Consider the following 22221-nt stretch of genomic DNA (forward strand, 5'->3'; position numbering starts at 1 on the left):
TATTTATGAATGTGTCTGGCACTATGTAGTTCTTTGAGCACCTTGTCTTTTTGATTTTTGATGGTCAGGACACATTTTGCTGTTAGGAAACAAAACTTTGGACATAGTTCCCAAGTTGTGGTACAAAGCTGAAAATGGCATTGGGTCCCTTTGTTAAGCTCTTGCAGGAATCTAGTTGATCTCTGGGTACTCTGTAGTACTGCCCATGCTGACGTACTTTATCACACCAATTCTGGTCCTAATATCTATAGAAAAGCGGTGAACACTTAAATCACTGATCATATTGGTTTTTAACTGAAAGTTGTGATATCAAAGCCGTTTGATATTTTCTCCACAATTAATTGCAAGTAGAACAACAACATAAGAATTAACTTTCGGATTGTAAGTTTAGCTGGAGGAATAGTTGTGGTAATTCATTGTCGAGAACTACCTGGAGATCCTAAATGTATTCATCAAAAAAACAAAACAACATTGTATGTATTTCTAACAATTCTTCAATAAAGTAGAACAATTATAGCATTTTAGTATCCATCTAACCAGGGTATCCTTTAAGGAATAACTTAAAGTTGTGAACTTATCATTATAGCTAATTGGGAGGGTCCATGAATTACTTTTCTTGGGCTACTCTGTTTGGTGTCTAATTGTATGAAATGGAAAAGTTAAGTAAAATATTACCCAGATGAGTCTGCACAGAATCATAACAGATTATAAAATAGGCCACAAAGACATTCCCCGAAGCCTGAGATGGTGAATATAAAACTAACATTCGTTAAGAGACTCAACCTCATTAACTGCAAATCGAATTTAGCTCTCTGTACTGGTATAGCAGTGACCCTTTGGAAGCAGAGTAAGTACATAATTATTATTGAATCATAGGGACACATTTTCCAATTAGAAGAGTGAATGTTTGTCTTTCCTGTATACAGTAGGGCAAAGTACATAGTACACCACAGGGCGAGTCTGTTTCTTGTGATTTCTTCATTGGCCTTCTGCTTCAGGAATAATTACTCCAAGACTTGAAGCCAGGGATGTATTCGTCAGCTGGGAATTTAATGGTCTTAATGAACTCCCTTTGTTAACAGAAGCTGAGCCTTCGCTGTGATTGCCTTCATCACACTCAGTTCTGCAACAGTTGATGATAGCTCATCCCATTTGCACAAACTCAGTGATACCGAGCTTGTGTGAACTCTGGCGATGCAGTGTTGTGGAGGAATAAAAGGCAGGCTGCAGCATGTTTGGGAGCCAAGGTAGAAGGGAGTGAGATGAATAAGCAAAAGAGAAACTGCAGCTGGACAGACAGATATGTGGAGGCTTGGATAAGTGGGAGGATTTTTATAAAATGGCTATTTCCCTCCATGCCAGTGTTTGTCCTTGGGGAGGCTACATGCGACTGATCTATCTCTGGACTGAAAATGGAGGGATAATAGATGAATGAATGAATATTGAGCTTCTCAAAAATCAGCAAATGATCTCAATTGTCTACATTAGTCTGCATTATATTTGATTGCATATGTAATGCAAAGTTCATGTAGCCATTCAACACCTGTTAAGTATTATACAGTATATATGTGCTTTTGTTTCTGTAATACACGGGCAGATAAAGTCCCGGTACACGTTCGCTTTAACGCTCCGCACAACATAAAGCCATAAATCTAAGTTTGCCCAGAGGTAAGAACAAGCAACACTAATTAACAGTAGTAGGATGAGAGGTCAAAACCTGTGTCGTATTAGCGTAAGAAAACACTATTTTTCAATTTACAGTGTATACTGGTCTGGTGCGCTTTAAGTAATAAACCTTGCAGTACCACAGGCATGAATACAAATATATGGTCTCTTCTGTACACTAAAGAATGCACGTTTCCAAAGTCAGTTTATTCCAGCTGTATGAACATAAGGGCTTTCAAATGAGATAGCTAAATTGTCCTCATAGAACTAACACTCCAGATACGATGGCTGCCTAAGGGAATGTCCATAAAGTAAGATCGCTGATCCAAACTAAAGCTCAATTTAGGCACACTGCACAGAATCGGTTTCCAATGAATATGTCCAGGGAAGAGAAGGACTTTGGTCCAAGGACATCGTAAGCTCTGAGGAGGTCAGCGCACCCTCTGTGCAGACCTGAGGGCCATTCTCTCACACTTTGATCTGAGCTCTGATGATGGTGTGGCAGGCACAGACTCGGGAGTGGGAGGATTAGGGACAGAAGGGACACGGAGAGTGACAGGCTCCTTTGTATTCGCTTTATCCTCATTTTGGGCATAATGCACTGCAGGCAGCATGCAAACCAGTGGCTTCTCTAAGGTGTTTCTTTTTTGGCAATGAAATCCCCAACTCTTAAAAGAGAGATCAAAGGCGAAGCGGGCTCATTGATAACTGTATAATGGCTCACTTTCACAGAACAGGCATTTTGCTGAGATGGGCGCGTGGCTCAAACTGCCAGCTATTAGTCATGCTGTCGGCCCATTTCCATATGTGTTTTATTGTCTCATGAGCAAAGGCTACTGCACCTACTCGCATTTATTGCACTCACAGAGGAGCTAATGATATTCACACCTAAGGCAAAAACAAAGGGCCTTGTACCTCATTGTCTCCATATGAAAACACTCTTGAAAGGTGACAGCGAGGATGCACATAAATGTCTCACAAGACCTTAGAAAAAAATGGATAAAAAAAATTTCATATTGTGCTTGTCTGGAAATATTTAAAGCTTAGCTTATGAATTTGTAAAGCAAACGCATTCCATGCAAAAACAGAACAAATGCACCAAGAATGAACCTGGTGAATTCCATGCATTTGATTTACACTCTCATAAAAGCTGACATGTATAGAGCTTTATTAAATCAACTAGTAATCAAAATAAAATTGAGGGAAGAGCATGGAAACCTGCTATTGTGATTTGTCTATGTAAACAAAGCAGCAGATAAGCTGCAGGCCATGCAGACTCTGCCTTTAATGATGTCAGCTTTAGCTGTGAGTCATAGCTACGGCATAACTGTGACCACAATGAACCACTGGCATATAACACAACATTACAGTTAATTAATAACCCAGTTATCTGTGCACTTCTGGTGTTGGCCAAATCTCTACTCAATAAGAAAATTACTGCATGTGTATGTAAAATGGTTGATATTAGAAAGCTATGTTTTCATTGACTATCACACATGCAATTCTTTATAAGTAACTATGAATAAAATCGACAAGCCCAGTTTAAGACCTTTCTTGAATTGAAATAGATATTGTTATAATAAGTGTTTGAACTAAATGTAAAGAAGACATTACAATGACAACATACTAAAAAAGCTAAAAAAGCTATAGACCCATGAATGTAACATGTGCTAAAGCTTTAACATCTGTTTAAAGTAATATATCTTAATGTCAAGTCAACAAAAGATGGCTTCTTGGCATTAGACTGAGCATAGTTGTGTGGTTTTTCTCTTGTTGAATGAAGGTTGGCAGGCCCGCCTTCCTCAGATCTTTAAATACATTTATTTTGTCTCGTCTGGTGAAGAGGTTTCCATCGCCCAATAAAAGCAATACATCTGAAGGCGGGGTATACAGACCAGAGTGGAGAGTACCCTGAAAGCCTCGCATGGCTTATTACACTCCAACTATAAATGTCCATCAATTAATATCACAAACTCAATCAACTATTGAGATCCATCATCAAGAATGAGTTTGCTGCTTGTCCTCCTCTTGTGCCTGAGCTGTCTTGCTGGAAAATCAGATGAACACAGACAATGGATGTTGGGACATTACCTCTGAATACACGTGACTGCAATACAGAGGTAGTGTGGTGAGTATGCCCTAAAGAGACCAGAGCTCATCTCCTGTCCACACATTTTCACTCGTTGCAACAGTGCAGACACACCAAGCCCAGCAAGAGCCATCTGAGCATCTTGGTGTCTTGTTTGACACCCTCGGGGAAGCTCATACTACATGTGCATTGTCATGAAGCAAACTTCTCTAATTCATGGCAGGTACAGAGATATTGGGGATCAACAGATGTGAAAGCACTGGTAAGAGTGCTCCCGAAGGCTTGTTGCCATCTCCGAGTACTCCTGTCACTTTTACACTACAGTGCAGGATATGGATATAAAGTATGAGGCTATAAAAGCTGTGTTTTGAAACATTGGGGCGTTAGTGGATTTATTGAGTGTAAAAGCCTTTTGAAGGATTGGCGCTTCAAAGTATCTACCTTTAAATCCCAAAGGAGATTTATTTCCCCCAAGCACCCAGACTTAATCAAAATCTCCCCTCAGACAAAAGCGGGTTACATGTGAGAATATTTTGTAGGTGCAGAGAAAAAGCACATGCACCAACACGCATTCAACACTTCCAGAAAAAAAATCAGAAGGAGTAGGGGTCTATTTTGTGAGTGCATGAGGGTGGCGGTCATCATTAAGGGGCTTAATAGACCATATCGCCGGTAGGACCTGACGGGCAAGCTGAGAAGAGCGGAGGATCCAGAGAGAGGGTCACCTTCATGTAGAGACAGCTCTGTCACACTGGGGCCATGAATGGAGCCACTCTGCCACTGTGGCCTGGGCCAGACAATACATGTCTATGGTCAACCAAGCAGAACAGCACATCACCCACCTCCTTCACACTTCAACACAAAGAGAAACAGACTTTGGGAAAATTCAGAAACCGCAATAAAATGTTCTTCTAAGCTGCTTTCTTTTTCTTATACAAATTATGACGTCCCGTATACCTGTCGACTAAATACTCAAGGATATATGCAATAAATATATAAACAGTGGCAAAATAAAGGCACCTGCAGTTAGTGTTTTTATTTTTTTTTTATACTTTTTGCCCAAAGAGAGGAATGTTGGTCCTGCTTCATCATGGTGGGAAAAACACAAAGTTCGACGAGACAAAACAGCAGTTCCAGGGCCTTAAATAAGATTTTTGTTAAATGCCTTGAGATCCCAAAGCTGCTCTCATAAGTGGAGCTATCTTGGTCTGGAGCGCAGGTGCATCTTCAAATGAAGAGGGATGAGAAGGGACCAAATCACACCAACATCCCAAATGGAGAGGAGGGAGAGAGCGAGAGAGAGCGAGAGAGAGCGAGAGAGAGACAGAGAGAGAGAGAGAGAGAGAGAGAGAGAGAGAGAGGACACGCCACTCAAGGTCATGGCGAATTGCAGCACCAATGGCAACTGCAGATTGATTGGGAGTTTGGGGAGCAGCTGGCTGAGAGGAAACCGGAAGGTGACTGAAGGAATCACCAGGTGGCTCTTGTGAATTATGAACCCATACAATCCGCTCTCCCGCAGAGCAAACGCTGGTTCGAAGCAGTGTTTTCGCATTTCGTTTGCCTCTGGAACAACAAGCGTTTTCCAGGTAAAGCTAACAGTTTGGTCAGAAACCAGATTTGTGGCTGTGGTTTGGTTGGAGCTCTATGGATAACTTTTTTTTTTTTTTTTTTAATCACAAATGGCCAGAGGATAATACAGCTAATTACAGTTTTCTAAATGTGGAGTTCATCATGAATATTGATAAAGAATTAATTAGTTGCTAAAACTGGAAAACCATTTTCTCTGCACCAAATACATCACATGTTTTTGGAGCAAAAATGTACTGCATCACTTTATAGGATAGACAAATCCTGTTCTGCTGCTATACATGATGTAACCAAACAATTTGGGAAAATTCCTTATATATCCAAAAAAGTTAGGCACACTATGGTGTTTCTGTCATTTCTCTATATCAATAATGTATTACAACAGAACTCAGAGCAGGCTGATTAGTATTTGCTGTGGATCATAATTACACTTGGGTAAAAGACCATTAAGCAGGAGCAGTGCTGATGCCAAACACATTCAGAGTTCCTTATTACTCAGCTTCCTCCTTGAAAAAGCTCTTGCAGGAATGGACTCAGGTGGGGAGTCAAAGATTCCTTATGGTGCAACACTGAAGGCATGGCAGTTTTGATTAGGCCAAAGCAATCAGCTGTGTGCACTTATCTAAAATCAGGCCTTTTCAGTTTCATATTAAGGCTTCGTCACCACATCGCTCAGCAAAACAGATTGAAAAGTGTGTTCTTCTTTAAACGCTCGACGGCTTGCCTGTGCTCAGTCCGGAAAGTGATCTCTCAATACCCCAATAGATTCCTGTCCTCTGTGTTTAGTGCTCTGCAAATACAAATATTTTATCACAGGGGTTCTCAAAGTGGAGGAGGATTGCAACCCCCAGCTCAGTACAGGCATGAACCCTGGACATTCTCAAGAATTCTAACCGCCACGCTTGAGATTTACAGGTAATAAAAAAAATAACCGGTCTTGTAGTCAACATTTGCTTTGTGGATATTCCTATACATATCTGAAAATGATTTCATTTTGGTGTTTCATGTTCACATGTTCATGCTCTCTGCTTCTCAGTGAGGGTGAGGCGAGTCCTTAACTATAGAGAGACCTGGATTTTATTCCATGTGTACTGTCATTACCACGGGTTTATGGATGTGACATTAGATATTAAGCTGGGTGAGATTTGGAGGTTATCAGGCGTTCCAAGCTGTGTGCAAAAAGTCAAACCGTGAAACAGGATTCAACCTGGCGTTCACTCTGGCAGGCACTTCATCGAGGATGTAGCACGGTGACTAAACCATTGGGCTTTCTAGATTCATCTGAATGTGAAATGAAGAAGGTGGGTATAGGTACACTAATAGCTGATTTAAATTTAAATCTGTTCCATGGTTCTGACAGTTGCGGCATCATTCATAAAGAGGGAGTGTGACATTTGAGATATTAAGGCCACTGGTTGACAATGAAAGAAATGTTTAATCTTCTAAATTACCCCATGAAATGATTACTTCAGTAGGCCTACCTCATAATGATTTAATGCTAACATGTCGTATAATTTTTAATTAACTTGGAACAGGAGAAAATGCAAAGGTGGGGGGGGGGGGGGGGGGGTAATTCAAGGACTGGCTTCACATTGGAAAATCCAGTGTCCAGTACTGAACCGCTAACTGCTTACTCTATCACAAATTAAATCATAAAATAATAATAAAACACTTGACCACAGTGCAATGGTCTGTGCATATCATTCAAATAAATGTTAAGTGCTGGGTCAACAACAGGGCCACATATTTATCTCAAATATTACTAACCAGTGAGATAATCTTGGAAAGCAAATTTGAATTGTCTGAACTGAAATGTCATTGCTAGTAGACACACAGAGAGAGGGATAGAGAGAGACAGAGACAAAGAGAGAGAGAGAGAGAGAGAGCGAGAGAGAGAGCGATTCAGAGACAGAGACAAAACATTTGCTTGGGACGGATATAAATGTACCTCTGTGGATGCAATGCAATACTGCAGTGTTAAACCATACATACATACATACATACATACATACATACATACATACATACATACATACATACATACATACATACATACATACATACATACATACATACATACATACATACATACATACATACATACATACATACATACAAGCCTGCACAAGGTGCTGCATTGCCTCCTGAATTGCTGAGTAGGGCTAAATTGAGCCAGTTTATCATTGTGAGTCAATCAAGTACTGTGCATCAGCACTCGTTAGCTGTGACCTTGGAAGATAATAATGGCACTAAACCGAATATATACGTGCGGGGTAATGTCACTGTGATTAAGGAAATATACAGGGGAGAATACACACTAGCATGTCTGTCCATACACACAGTTATTTAATTGCACTTGTGATTCCGTTTGGAATAATAGAATTATAGGGGGACAAGACGTTTAACATGTATACGTTTGTGCACGTGTCCTAAGAACTGTCTCATAAACACCGCATAAATAGTCAGGACAATAAGTACAGTTGTGTTTTTACTGCCATTTATTTCAACAATACTGATGGTAAAAAATGCCAAGCAGAAGGCCAATGTAATAAACATCAATCTGTAACTTTATACACATTCTGGATGGAGATACGCACTTATTCAAGTCTCAACAGCACAAAGAACTACAAACATTCCCAAGGCTCCCAAAACCTGTCAGTTCTCTGCCTTAAGCATTCTCTTTGATAAAAACACATGGGAACCAATGCATTAACAAAACACAGGGAAGAGTTGGGCTCAGCGCCTTTTAGGATGCAAGTATGTTTTAAGGTAGGCTATGAGAAAATCTGAGGAAAACATGCAGTGAGAAGTTGTAAATAACCTCAGAGCACAGACAAGGAGTAGGTGCTTGGTTTCAGGATTCAAGTCCCAGAATTGCTAAGTGAGACGCTGGATAGGAAAGAGAAAGAGAAAAACATGAGCGGAATTAAGTCACAAAAGAAACTTTAAGAAGCCTGAGAGGCAACTTCTTGTTTGCCAAAAGAGAATTAGAATGATCAAAGACATCTTTGTTATTTTTTCTTGTAACATTTTTACATTTTATTTCAGACAAAATGTCATGCAAAATTTGAATCTCCTGTAGGAATTGTTCAATTACTTTATTCAAAACCCAACCTGATCCCTGAAAGCACGCAGGGTTTAAGATCTAAATTTTATGTCAAATCCTAAAGTAATACAAGAACTTTGATCGAAAGAAATTATGGCTGCTCATTCAGTGAAAAATATACAAATGCTTAAATGGGCAGCTTTTGGGTGAAATCCATCATTATCTGAGCTTTTCTACCTTGAAAACATGTCATGTGGAGTGAAAGAGAACAACCCCTGTGTGCCAAACCACGACAGAGAGACCTTGTCCCCCGACCAAACACATCTGTAAGATTGGGGACTATGATTGAAGGATAATTGGGTGCAAGCTTGTTGAAATGGAACCCCGTGATAAACCAGGAAATTCCAGTTTCATGGGCAGGGCCCTGCCAAGGTCGACGCTGGGTTCAACACCTGGCTTTATAACAGCCACAAATGAAAAGAGCTGAGAGACCTCCGAGGCTGAGTAACTAGATTAAACACCAGGGTGAAAGTACGATTCACACCTGCTGAAGTTGCTGCTGCTAATAGGCAATATTGGTCATAATAATTGCTGCAGTAATCATGTGATGTCTTATGTAATACATAAATATCTAAGATGTTATAGAGAAATTATTGTCAATGACAATTATTTTCAAATGAAAGCACATGTCATTGTTTTCCTGTTTAACTTTAATTAAGGGCATTAAGATGAAAGCAGGAACGCAGCTTTCATATTATTACTGTGACAACAATTAAAATGTCCATCTGTGAGTTTTGAATTGAATATGATGCCAAGCGTATCGCAGTCACAGAATGTCGTGTCATCAACATTTCAGGGTCGGTTATCGTAAGAGAATGAGTTGATGATTTGTAGATGACTCGCAAACAAAGGATTTCCCTGCTTGGTTGTTTATCTCCGCTCTTCTGATACTCCTCCACCCACCGCCACAATCTCAAAAGGACCAGAAGGGTGACCAAACAGGCTGCAGCAACATGAGAGCGTTACCTTGGGGAACGTGCAGTATTAGTGATGAGATGACAGAGCATGATAGTCCGGCTTCACTTCACTGGCTGGCATCCACGCATGCATACATGCGCACGCGCACACGCACACACACAAGCGCTGTTGGCTGGACCGATTCTGCATGGTAATTAACCATAATGATGTAAACAAGAACTCATTCCACTGAGTTTGCTGCCGTTGAACAGCAATCTGTTACAGTATCTTTGTGATGGCTGAGAAGCACTGGATGAGGAGCAACTGTCAGCCTATGAGGGAAGCCTTATTTGCATGTACAATAATGTATTTCACATCCTGTTTCTGCGCTCAGATCCTCTGATCAAAGGAGCAGCATTTATCAGGTGGTGGAGGAAATGTTTGATGACACTCGTGTTTCAGTCTCATGCATAGCTCTTAACAGATGGGAGCTTACTAAGCAGCAAAAAAAAAAAAAAAAAAAAAAGGCTTTCAATGAGGACGGGCAGAGTTTTGTTGGAGTTTAGTACGTTTTGGTTTAATTGAGGAGATTTCAAAGCAAACAAAATGCCACCATCCTCTCACTGTCTGTTCCTTAGTTTTTTTTTTCCCTGTCAGAAACAATGTGATTCAAAAGTGGCCTCGCTCAGGGAAATGACTCGGGAGATTCTTTGAAAATCAGCACGGCTCCAAAATGCGGTGTTCGAACGGTGCACTTTAGCTGAATGACACGCTGATAATCGGAAGTAATTGTCACTAACTTTTCGTTGGGTAGATTCCCAAGCATGTTGATTGATTGAATTCAATGAGGTGCTGGAAGTAAGATCAGGAGTTAAAAGTGAGTCACGTTCTCATTCCTGTTGTGAAGACGACACTTAGGTAGGACTGCTTTTATTCCTCCTGCATTGCACATGTTCTTCAGGTATGTTTAATTAATGTGTGCTTATTGCCGTGCTCGTGTGTCATGGCGTCTGGCAGGAGCGACATCTGTTTAATCAACAACTTCCTCTGACAGTCCCTCAGTTGGGTGCGAGCTGTCGCTTCTATTCTCAGATGGTACCACAGAGGGATATGAGCCTCATAGAAATTCCGGAGACTCCCCACAGCCAGGTACAGCAGCAGGAAAAAAAAAGAAGAAAAAAAAGATAAAGCGAAACCAGTCTGTGTGCTGAGTGAGTCTTACACTGCTTGACTGTGCTTTAATGCCTAAATTATTTGAAGAGCCTTTATTATTGTCAGTGCACATTAACATAGAATGAAGCTGCTGCTGCCGATTCCCTCAGAACATCTAGGTGGAGTAGTCTGTGTCAGAGGCAGGATTCACGCTTTCCCCTGATTGCTGCGGGCTCCCTGTGCTTGTAATCAAGACACTAGCATGTTCACATCAGTCCTCTTCACATAGTCGCTCTGGAGATTACCTCTTGCGTCCCCATCAACTGTGATTACCCCTTTCGAGGTGTGTGGAAATGTCACATTTTACATATCCTAATATTTCACCTCACACAAGTTTTCTGCTGTTTCCAACGAGTGGAGCGAATGCCAGGGGAAGATGATGCGACAGGACTGTCCTCTTTGCCCACACCTGAAGCTCCTCCTCCTCCTGCTGTGGTTGCCTCGTTTTGAATTAGGCCGCCTGGGTAATTGAGGTTCCACTGGTCATTAACTTAGACTAGGTGGCAGACCACCACAACTACTATCAGGATAATTGGATCTAATTGGCCCAGTGTTGCCAATGATTTGGATCAGACAAATAGAAATGAGTAATTTAAATGGCGTTGTGACCTTTTGGAAGCTTCGGTCTAATTAACCTTTGTCGGTGCATGCAGGTGTTGCACAGTGTGTGGAAGTAGGCAACAAGCGATGGCTGGACTCGCAGAGAGCTGGGTTATAGTCACACATCGCAGCTCACTGGAAGACCGCACCCGATAAAATTCCCTCCAACAAACAGTGTGGAAGGTTTTATATCACTCAACTTGACTTTTATGTTCCACTAATGATGTTTCGATAACACTATCACTTTGATTAGCAAATACTTCAAACATTTTGAAATAAGAATAGCCAAAATACATTAGGATCACATAAAAAGCTGCCAGAGGTATTAAGCCTAATGATAGCAAAAACAAACCTAAATATTTTGGCAGTACATCAACAAAAGTGTGGTCTGCATAGCCACACTAAAACTCAACGAAACACTGGATGCTGTCGAAAAACAACTGAAATTTGCAATCAGAGCAACATTGAATCTCTCATTCTCTTATCCCAACTAATGACACGGTTTACTTTGCTATGATCACAAGCCAAATATGTGCACAATCGAGTCTCCATGCTTCTCTCATTCATTATATAATTAGTCTCGAGTTGCCTGCACTCCCGGACATTAATTTACGAGAAAGGAGAGAGGAGCAGAACGAGGAAAAGTTTGCACGCGATCTGTTCGGTGTAAAAATTAAAATTAATTAATCACTTGGGGAGCCGGTGCACCATAATGGAACAGGACAGAGAACAGTGTCGTTAAGCTCGATATGGTAGTATTTGCAAGCATAAATAATGACAAAGACCCCCCCAGTGCCCTTAAATAAAGCAGTAAAAAACACATTTTCAAATATCAGCGGTGACCTACATTGATAAAGATGGGACAGTAAATTATATTCACAGCGTATTTTACACTATTTCCCAGAACAGAATAGACACTTTACCTGGATAGCCACAGAGCGCGTTGTTAAAATCCCCGAATACGGTCTATCGTATTGTATCAAAAGACACCTTGGAGGTATGACTCCTTCTCCATTTGCTATGGTGTTGGTTACTATTATTTGTCATCTTCCTGCAAGGGTGTGCATGCAGATCTGTGCCAATATAGGTTACGTATTGTTTGTGGGAATTAATTTTTGGAAAGCTGTCAAGCAAAATGAATAAAAGCTCATGCTCCTAAAAGTGTTGGAATGAGCCCACAGAGAAGGGTAGCTAATCCTATCATTCTACACCATTCATCTACAATCCACTTGGCTTCCAGCATTTTTCTCAACGGGCAATTTGTGGCTTCCCTGCTGGATCTCCTCGAAGCCAGTGTGTTATGACTACTAAACACTTCCAGGGCCGACTGGGAGTCAGAGAGGAGGCCACTAAATACAGTCTGTGACCCTGTCACTGTCCACACTGGCAGCTGCCAACCCACTGTGGGCTGCCAGAAATAGAGTAATGACAAATACTTTTAGAAAGCATTAAATTGTGGCCTGTCAAAGTCAAATTAGGAGGAGAAAAGAGGCTTGGTTTCCCACAAAACCATTAGTTGAGGAGTAAAACCCTTGCTTCACCCTACACACCATCCCATAAGGACTTCAAACAAACTAAATTAAATGAATCAACATTGGTGATTTAGGTAAACTTTGGTTTTTTTCTGAACATCACAGCATACGGGGTGTTTCATATGAACTTTGAAATGTAGGACAGTCTAAGAGCTCAATGGCTTTCAGATGGGGGCGTCCCCCCACAACATAACCAGTCTCTTTCTGCCTGACAGATGCTATGCTTGCTTGCAGGGGAAGAATCCGAGCAGCCTTCCATGACTAAACTGAGCAAAGGGACCAGCATTAACTCTCTCTTCAGCTCCATGTCCTGTAAGGCTTCCTGCCTCTTCTCCAAAGAGGCCCTTTAGGGTCTGACGGTACTCATATACAGTATACACATTCTGCTGACTTTTACATTCACATGCATGCTGATAATAAAAACCTGAATATATAATAAAAACAGCACATAAATTGGAATTAAAAAATGTACTTGTAAACCTGGGTTATGAGTCTCTGTCGATTATTCAAAAATAGGCATGCCTAATGCATGATGTGGTACCGTCACACACAAACACAAGCGACCTTTACTGTCTTTTGACCTCTAGAAATCTATGGCACAGACTGCTGAGCAGTGAGTTTTCTCAAACTATCTCTGATGCTTCCAAATAGACCATAATATCACAGCATGCTCCATATATCAGAGCAGCCATAATGATCCCTATTTAATATGGCTTGGCTCAAGCAAATATTGACAGCCTGCAAGAGAGTCCTCACTTGCATCGACCGGCTGGGGTAGTGTTATTATCACAATTCACGCCTGGAATCAATGCACCAAAATCCCTTGTTTCTAGCTATACTTTCTCAGTAGCACTTCACCTGAGCACACACGGCAGTGTAACAAGCACTGAGCAGAGGAGGGGGCTGTTTGACAACGCGCCGCTCATCAGCCCAGAGCTGCAACTCTACTCGCAGGCTGCACGGCTCCCATGGCTCCCCAGTGTGATGTTGCAGAGCCCAGCCGGCAATGCTGGCATCCAGGCTGTGGGCTGTGGTCAGTCAGAGCCTGGGGAGTTGTGACAGCATGCTGCCCTTTCAGCCACAGCAAAAAAAGGAAAGAAAAAAAGAAAAGAAAAAAAAAAAAGCACTGAAGCATGAGAGTCCTCCAGGCAGTGCAAGCACGAGCAAGGTCTGTGCAGCAGCACAGGCACTTTCACATATATATGCCCCAGGAAGATGCTCTTAAAAGACCTAATGTATGCATGCACATGGGCACCGATACACGCCATCACTTTCCAGGATGCACGGCAGCCAAATGATTTGGAAAATACAACTCAATAGCCCATCCGACGTGCTGATATTTATCCAGAGACTAAGATAGAGTGAGGATGTTAAAGTGTGTTATGTTCCAGACAGCTTTCAGCTTCACTGTTTGGGTTAAACGGCAGGTATCTTGGCTCGGGTTGATTGTAATTTTTCTATATGAAGGCCACCCTGCAGCAAGTCTAACAACTACACCCCATGCTTAAGAATTTGCCTTGTGGAATAAGGTTGAAAAAAAAAAAAAGGTGCACATCTGGCTTTACATAAACAAACACGATCTCAGTGAAAAAAGTTATTTTTTTTATTCAAGTTCACCAAGGTGCGGTAATCCTTCATGCCTCAGGCATTACGCATCATCAAAAATAATATTTTATTAACCATTTTAATAATTTATCTTCATTATTTTTTAACCGTATAATAATGGTCTGAACTCAGAATCAATCCCAAAAAACCCAGTCAGGAAATGCTTGAGGTTGTCTAAAAGTCACATTTTCAATCTTCCCCTGTTCCATCCCAGTAGATCTGTAAATCAGTGCAACATCACTTAGGGACAGGAAAAGCTCTTCTATCTAATTTCTGACTATCGTGGATACTAGTAAATGTTCACTCATACACAGCATGCTGCCCGAAGGTACAGGAAACACATTTTCAGTCCTAAAATTCAGTGGAAATCCCTGTAAACTCCCTGTTACGACACGCTTACATGCGCTGGGAGATTTTGATGTGATGGCGGTGGTAGCCATACTGTTTTGTAGCCTAAAGGATGGCTTTGAGGTCCAAGTAACAGGGATTAACTAGAAACCGTTTCTCCGTTTTAATCTTTCATGCTCAAGTTTATTTTGTGTTAGGCTTTGTTGTGACTCCTATTCCTCTGTAATGCCCCGGAATCCCAATTAGGGAGCCAGCCATCTAGGATTCCCAACTGTAGGCCCCCCTTTTCTGCCCACTTTGCAGACCCACTTGGCGGGGTGCCTGTCTTCGGTGGGATCGCTTGTTTCTCTCTCACACAGCAACGCTGGGAGTGAAAACCCTTTCAGATAAGTCAAAATGAACTTAGTGCTGATCAGCTGACCACAAACTTGGACTCATTGTGTTGTGCATCAAGAGACGGTGAGATTGTCTGTTAACAAAGAAATAGCAGAGGAGCCCTAAAGCCTCACTCAAACTTGTTCTCGTATATCAAGACAGAGTGGAGTAATACCAAATCAAGGCCGCATTCCTGTTTGAAGAAAGAAAGCTATATCCTCTCTGGTTTTGGTGAAAAGGCTTTTTGTTGTCCTTGTAGGAAGGAGAGACGAAATGGACTGTGGCTAAGATAATGCAATGATTACGCTCATCCTACAAGGCCAGTCAATCACACAACACCACTGTTTTCACTGAACGTCGCCTCAATGCAGAACAGCTGTATAAATACATTAGACAGAATCCAGCCTGCTCCCACTAAAAACATAAACTCTGTTGCTCACAAATAAATGGATTACTAGATAAATAAAGCAAGAGATAGACCGAAACTAAATAAATCTTTGGAATGCGCCAGAAACAAAGCGAGGTTTGGGGTGTTTGCGGACGGAAGCACACAACCCACTGGTGCGCTCCTACCACGATGCCTGAGGGGCCCACTGCTTAAGTGTAGGTGCTCTCTCTGCCCGCGAAGCCTTGAACAGAACAGAACTGACGGAATTACTCTGTTTCCCACCAGTCAAATGCAATACCATGCTAGCGGCTCCTCACATCTTACTGGAGTTTCGGGAGCAGCAGGCATACCACTGATTTTGATCTTACTTCAAAACACCATAACTACTTCAGACATTTGGCTTCACAATCCATTTAATTGCTACCTAGATGTGTCTATTGCACTCACAATAAGTCATCAGAGCAAGAATTTGTCACAATCATCTTTAATGAAAGTGGCACTCAGCTATGTCTCCTCTCACTGTTGGTAAGCACTTCCATTGATTGGCCTCTGATGAGGCTGTGGGGCAGTAGGTTGGCACAGAAAATGTGATTTGTGGCCATTTGGTGTGATAGTGATTTGTTTACCCTCTGTGGGCAGAGCAAATCCATATATCACAGAAACCAGCCTGAAACATACGGTCCGCAACTGGCTGGAAGATAGTGTGCGAATGATCCGTTGCCAACTGTGGATTGTGTGGGCATTGTCTCATCTAAAGCCCCCTTTAGCCACATGCATTGAACTCCTTCTTTTTCCGGTGTTTTAAAGAACAAAATTCGTCTTGAAGAGGCGGCACCGGCATATTTAAGCCACGTTTTAAGTGCGAGACATTACAGTTCTTGGAAAGAAAACAATAAATCACAAATCTAAGTGAAGGTCTCAAGAGAATTTAGGAGAGGCTACGTTTTTCTCACATTAAAGTGGCATCCTAAACAAAAGAATAATGGCGTAATTCACAGTTGCAGTATACAGACGTGTATACAAAGTTCGGGCTGTCATTTAATCAGGAGCCAAAGTGGTGAACATGAAATGCCTTCATTTGACAAACATGAAACGTTACCATTTTGTTGTGTTCTCTGTTGCTTTTGTTTAAATAAAGAAGATTAGAGCTTTTCAGAACCGTATCTAAAATGAAAGACGCTAAATCCTTTTGTTGCTGTACCTTTTCCAAAATTCCCAAATTTTTTTTCAAACACATTTATTTCTCATTGAAGGCTTACTCACTGTCAAACAAAAACACCAAAGCTCATGATTTCCTTCTTTCAAAACAGCACAGAAGCAGAGTAAAACCCTCCGTCAGATGATCGTGAGCTCGGCGGCACACTGTACTCACCACAGTACTCAAACCATGCTCCTTCATCAGCCTGAGGGAGTTCTGGTAGCAGGAGGTGAGGTCATTGTTCTCGGTAGGCCCCACATGACCTCTGGCCACTGGGCCCACAGTGTGGATCACATCTGTCGGAAGGGGACAAAGCACAAAATTCATTTTAACGCAGCCCACTTTTTTTGCAAGGATAAATGGTCACTACATTCAGCAGAGACGACTCCAGTCCTGTGAAACCATTTAACTGCTGTTAGCAGTCAAGCAAGTATATAGAATCTGCAAATTCATCAGTTCCCAAAAACGATAAAGTTTGTCCTCACAATGAGACAATGAGGTGGATATGAGCAACCCAGGGCTTAAAATGAATGCATTTATTCAGTAAATGAAACGGCAGCTTAGATAGAAAATCAATTACAAGACTCCTTTATGCCATCTACTCAAATATTCATATCTCCCCCTGTACTCGGTTCCCCTCCGCATAGTAATGTCTTTACCTGTCAATCACTGGCCTGCTTGTCTGGCCTGGCCACTCTGAGGAATGTCGCTTCGTAATTGAATTATTGGAGTGATGACAGGAAAATAGGAGAATTGAAGCAGTGACTTGACAGAAACATAATCTTCTGCATTCTGCCAGGCTACCCTTGGCCTACTCTGTGTTGGGCGGCGCAGGTCAACGTCAATATACAATGAATCAGCCACAGAGGAAATCCGCAAGAGTGGTTCATTACAGATGGCGCATGTGCAGAGAATGACGGCAAAGATTTCGCGGATAAAAGTAGTATTACTCAGCAAACCGGTTTGTGTATACAAGTGTTCTATGCGTGGTGATTCCTCACAAAGGTTACAGAGCTTTGAATGCAATATTGTGCAATCATGAACTCAAACTAATGAGGCTATGTTTCATGAATATTCTTATGTTTATGCAAAATAATACTTTCTCACAGAGTGCAAAATAGCAGCCTTTCCCTTCAACCAGCCGCAATGGCCACTAAATATTAATTTGCAGTGCATTAAATATACCTTAATCAACTACCACCCACACAACTTGCAAATTAATGCATCAAGAATCCACTTCTGTGCACTGAAATATTCAGCTCGCAGAAGGATGGGAAATTCAGACGTGGTTCAGACGAGGGCATCCAAGGAAAGCACAACAGCCTGTGTTTTAAAATGCAGTCACCTCCGGACATGTTTCTTACGCCTAACCTCACAGTTTACATAACATAAAGCACTTAGCCTCACTTTCCCGCTGACTATATTATTGCTCTACCTGACCATTAATCATTTATGGTTTAAATTTACTTCTCACTTGAATATCTACTTGTTTGGTAGGTTATAGGTTAGGATGAGGAAATACAAAAGGCTGCTACTATTAAGTGGCTTTTGCTCAAGTGGCTTAAGAGGTAAGACTCTGTGCTGGGGAGAGGTAAGAAACAAGGGGCTCCGGCGATCCCCGTGTAAACTAAGGCTGGGTTGTAATGAGAATGGAGCCGTGTGAAGTATTGTCTTTTTCCAGAATAGCAGTCTGAAAATTGCAATGCACAATGTGGTTATAATGGGACACGTGGCGAGTTGTTTTTTCTGCATAATTCATGAAGTTCTTCACTACAAGCACGGCAACATGCCAATTAGAGTGTGGGTAAGCGCCAAAAACCAGACTACTGGTGAATTCATGAAAATTTAAACAGTCCTTATCGCACCAGTACGGATGTCTCCGCTCGTATCCTCAGTGCCTCCATATCAAATAAATATTTATACAGCTGTGTTTCTGTAAGGTGAACGACATACTTCACTTTGTAACTAAGGTGGGAGATCACAGGAAGGGCATTCAGACGCAGATGAACTCTAAAACACCGACAGCTGCTTCAGTATCGCAGTGAAGTTAAACACAAATCACCTTTTTATGCTTAGTTTTAGAGGACCTGAAGTTATTGTGTTCAAAGGTATAACACATCTGTATTGAAACTCAAGAACTTGTAATCACTTCCAATGATTACTAATTTACGGTTGAGCAAAAAAACTAAGGGTGATGATTTTATTATTCATTATTTATTTGGGTCACAATTTCCACATTCACCAAGAGGATCTGAGCAAGTTTTTGTAAAAATGTACTGCTCAGGTTGGTAAAATGATCTGTATGCTCTTTCTGCAATTACATTTTCAACCTAAATATGTTTTATGGGCTCAAATATTCCTTTTTGTCAACTGTCTTAATCTTTTTAGTTCAGGGGGCACACACACACACACAGAGTTAATTGGAAAAAAGAGGCATCAGATTACAGCGCATAAATAAGATGTGAATATAATGTGGATTTTATTAAAACCCAAACAAATTACAACTTCATAAGAACGTTATGTTCTACTAAAACAAATTAAGTAATAATAATGGAAGATAGAATAAGTACTATGGTAGAATATAATGAATGTTACAGGTGGCTCAGGTTGCAGAACCTTGAAATAGCTTAGAATTGCAAAGGCTGTCAGGAACACTCCTCAACAAGTGTCATTTATTCTCTACGGATTTGGACATTGAAGATGTCATTTACACTTGAAAATACAAAAAATCTTGAATTTTGCCACAATTATCACAACAATGTACACACTACAACAAGCTTTAAATATGTTTAAATACATTTACTGTATTATATGTGTATTTTTCAAAGTCTGTTGACAGAGAAGCATTAATCACTACATGGGGCTATATATTTGATCCTCCTGAGGTGAAAATAATTGATTTAAGGTAGGTATATGTAAATTAGAGGGAGGATACACTTCCATTCCGGCTATATCACAAACAAAAAAGGCAGCTGGCTGTTGCAGCGACATCTCTCATCTTTTGGCATTGCTGTCATGTTGTGTTAGGTCTTTTACTGAAAGAGTCAGAAATTCTCCTACTTTTCTCAAAAATGTCAAGTAATGTCCAGGGACCATGTTGGATCAACTTGCAGGCCAGCTGAGGCCCGCGGGCTACATGTTTGACACTCTTCACTTGTGATAATACCAGACGTGTTTTCCCACTCTAGACATATGAAAGTGTCATTTGCAACATGAGTATGAAGCGTTTCGACATCATTATGAACATTAGTCATAATTGTCTTTTTCCCTCTCTTGGTAAAACCTACAGCTTTCATCATCATTTGCTGACAGATACATAACAGCGCTGTGTCTTCCTCGGTGAGAAGTTCATGCTGACATGTATAACCATTATCTCAGTCCACCTTTTGTATGAGAGACACGTAAATCTCTATTTTAGGTGGTGTTAAAGGGACTGCTAATGGTTCTCTTGTAGATTAGGAAAAGACGGTTTGATTCCAGGGATAATAACAGACATCCAAATGAAGTAGGTTTAATGACTATCCTTGCTTAGACTGTTAAAATGAAATTAATGATCAAGTATCACATGTTTCTATTCGTTATAGCTTGTATTGAAAAACCAAAAAAATAAAGATTTTCAAAATAGAATTATGTGAGTAATTTAGCCCAAAACATTTTAAATAATAATTTGATTTCAACATTAGCTGGTAAAAATACAATTATTTTTTTTTTTTTATAAAAAATAGGCAGATTGCTCTGAGCAAACTAAATAAGTCATCAAGTAATCCAAGAGGGTTCCTTTTTTTTGTTGTTGTTTTTTTAATCACACATATCACAAAGGCCCCTCTGCACACTGCCTCCGAGGCAATAACTTGGTCATTTCTCCTCACAGTTAATAAGCCTCCCCTAAAAACAACGTTTTTGAGCTGGTTTTTCACAAACATGGACCGGATTGGTTCATTGTGGTCTCTTGCTCAGGGCTGCAAGGTGAGGAACAAAACTGAACCGGCAAAGACTGATGATTGACACTGGAAAACCGAAGACAACATCAAGCAAAAAGTGCAATAAAATCATAACAATCCCACTCTCTATAAGGCTAGTGAGCAAAACATGAACAAGTGATTCCATTTATTATCTAAGTTTAACAATCCGCACGCATTTGTTGCTACAAGCGAATAAACTAATACCTCCAACGTAGACCTCTTTCATTTGTGATAATAATCAGTCTTTATCACAATAAACTGGGTAAATCTGCTACATGCTACTCTTAACATGACTAGATTTGTACAATTCCAGCATCAGTATTCCGCACCAATAATAAAAGCATCAAGTGATAAAAGCGATATAATGAGAATAAATTGTAGAAGCGGCAGAGTCGACAGAAATCTGTTCATCTGACTTCTTTTCTTTGGGGTTAGTGTGCTGAGAAAAATGATTTGGTCAAATTTACTCAAATTCTATTGAAGCAAAAAACAAATTTGTTTCGACTGCTGTTTGCACTCAATCACATTTGAAATAAAACCACTATATAAAAAAGCATTATTATGTGCAATCATGAAAATAAGAATTTAGAGTGTCTCCAAGCTCTTGTCTGAATCCTCCCAGGACCCGAGTGTGACTCGTGCTTTTCTCTGTTGTGGCGTGTCATGTTTTTGTAACAGCAAGAGGCCCTGGAGGAGAGAGCAGAAAGTGCGGAGGTGAAGGCGCTGTTAACCGTTGACTGATAACAACACATCTGACATGTCACATTAAAAATGTTCCAGATTTGAAAGTGAAGGAGTTTGTGTCGTTACAGTGGACAAACTCACTGCTGTTGTGCGTCTAAAAAAAAAGCCATTATGGACCCTGGAAGAATGAACGCACGGGCTAATTAAATATTACTGCATACGTTCATATACTCCGTTTTGTTTTGAGATGCTGCGTCTAGAAAAAGAACGTTTCCAGGTTTTCAGCGGGTTCCGTTTTTGCTTATAAACACCTTTGAGTAAGATGCAAATGATGCTTTAAGAGCTGAAGCTCTTGAGAACAAAATTCATGATAGCAATTTGGAACAAAGACCACGCACTTGTCAGGAAACTCTTTGAGAGTACGGAGGGTTATTTGGCAAAAAATACAGCATTAACACTCTGGGGGACCAGGTGGATGCCTTTTCTAAGGATACGAGGAGACTTTCCAAAAGAAATGACACCAAACATAGACGGTAAAATTTCCAACACATGAAATGAAAACAACTTGAAATTTCAAGAAAAGCCTTAGTGTAACAGTTCTGACAGCTACACGTGAAGTAAAGATGGATTAGATATTTCAAGGTAAGCACTCCATTGCTTACCGATTCCAAACAGCAGTTAGCAACAATATAAGGTGTAAAAGAATGCTTGAAAGTTTGGCATTCAACAGAGAAAAATGGAACTTATCTGCCTAAAACTGCCCCTGCTGTAGATCAAGTGGCTGCATAATAGGGAAATAATATCAATATGAAACATTATTTGATGTGTCTTCATTGCTTGACATTTGCAGATTCACCAGATTGGGTCAGATCAAAAGCTAAAGTTGCATAAATTGGCCAACCAGTTGGCAACTGATTTTCAGACTGGATGTGCTGGACTGGACATGAAATGACCCCTTAGTACACCGGCT

At 40.7% G+C, this 22221-nt stretch overlaps 1 protein-coding gene across 4 annotated transcripts in view; it reads right to left on the reverse strand.

The window, feature by feature from the left end:
- macrod2 (mono-ADP ribosylhydrolase 2) overlaps positions 1-22221 on the reverse strand; it is a 426376-nt gene that overhangs the window by 111758 nt on the left and 292397 nt on the right. For all 4 annotated transcript variants that reach the window (XM_080482410.1, XM_080482408.1, XM_080482411.1 and 1 more), the window contains exon 6: positions 16780-16901. In XM_080482410.1, coding sequence (XP_080338536.1) covers positions 16780-16901 — 122 coding nt within the window. The remainder of the gene's footprint in view (positions 1-16779; positions 16902-22221) is intronic.

The sequence above is a fragment of the Lipophrys pholis genome (assembly GCF_963383615.2).
Source record: "Lipophrys pholis genome assembly, chromosome: 15".
In the NCBI taxonomy this organism is placed as follows: domain Eukaryota; kingdom Metazoa; phylum Chordata; class Actinopteri; order Blenniiformes; family Blenniidae; genus Lipophrys; species Lipophrys pholis.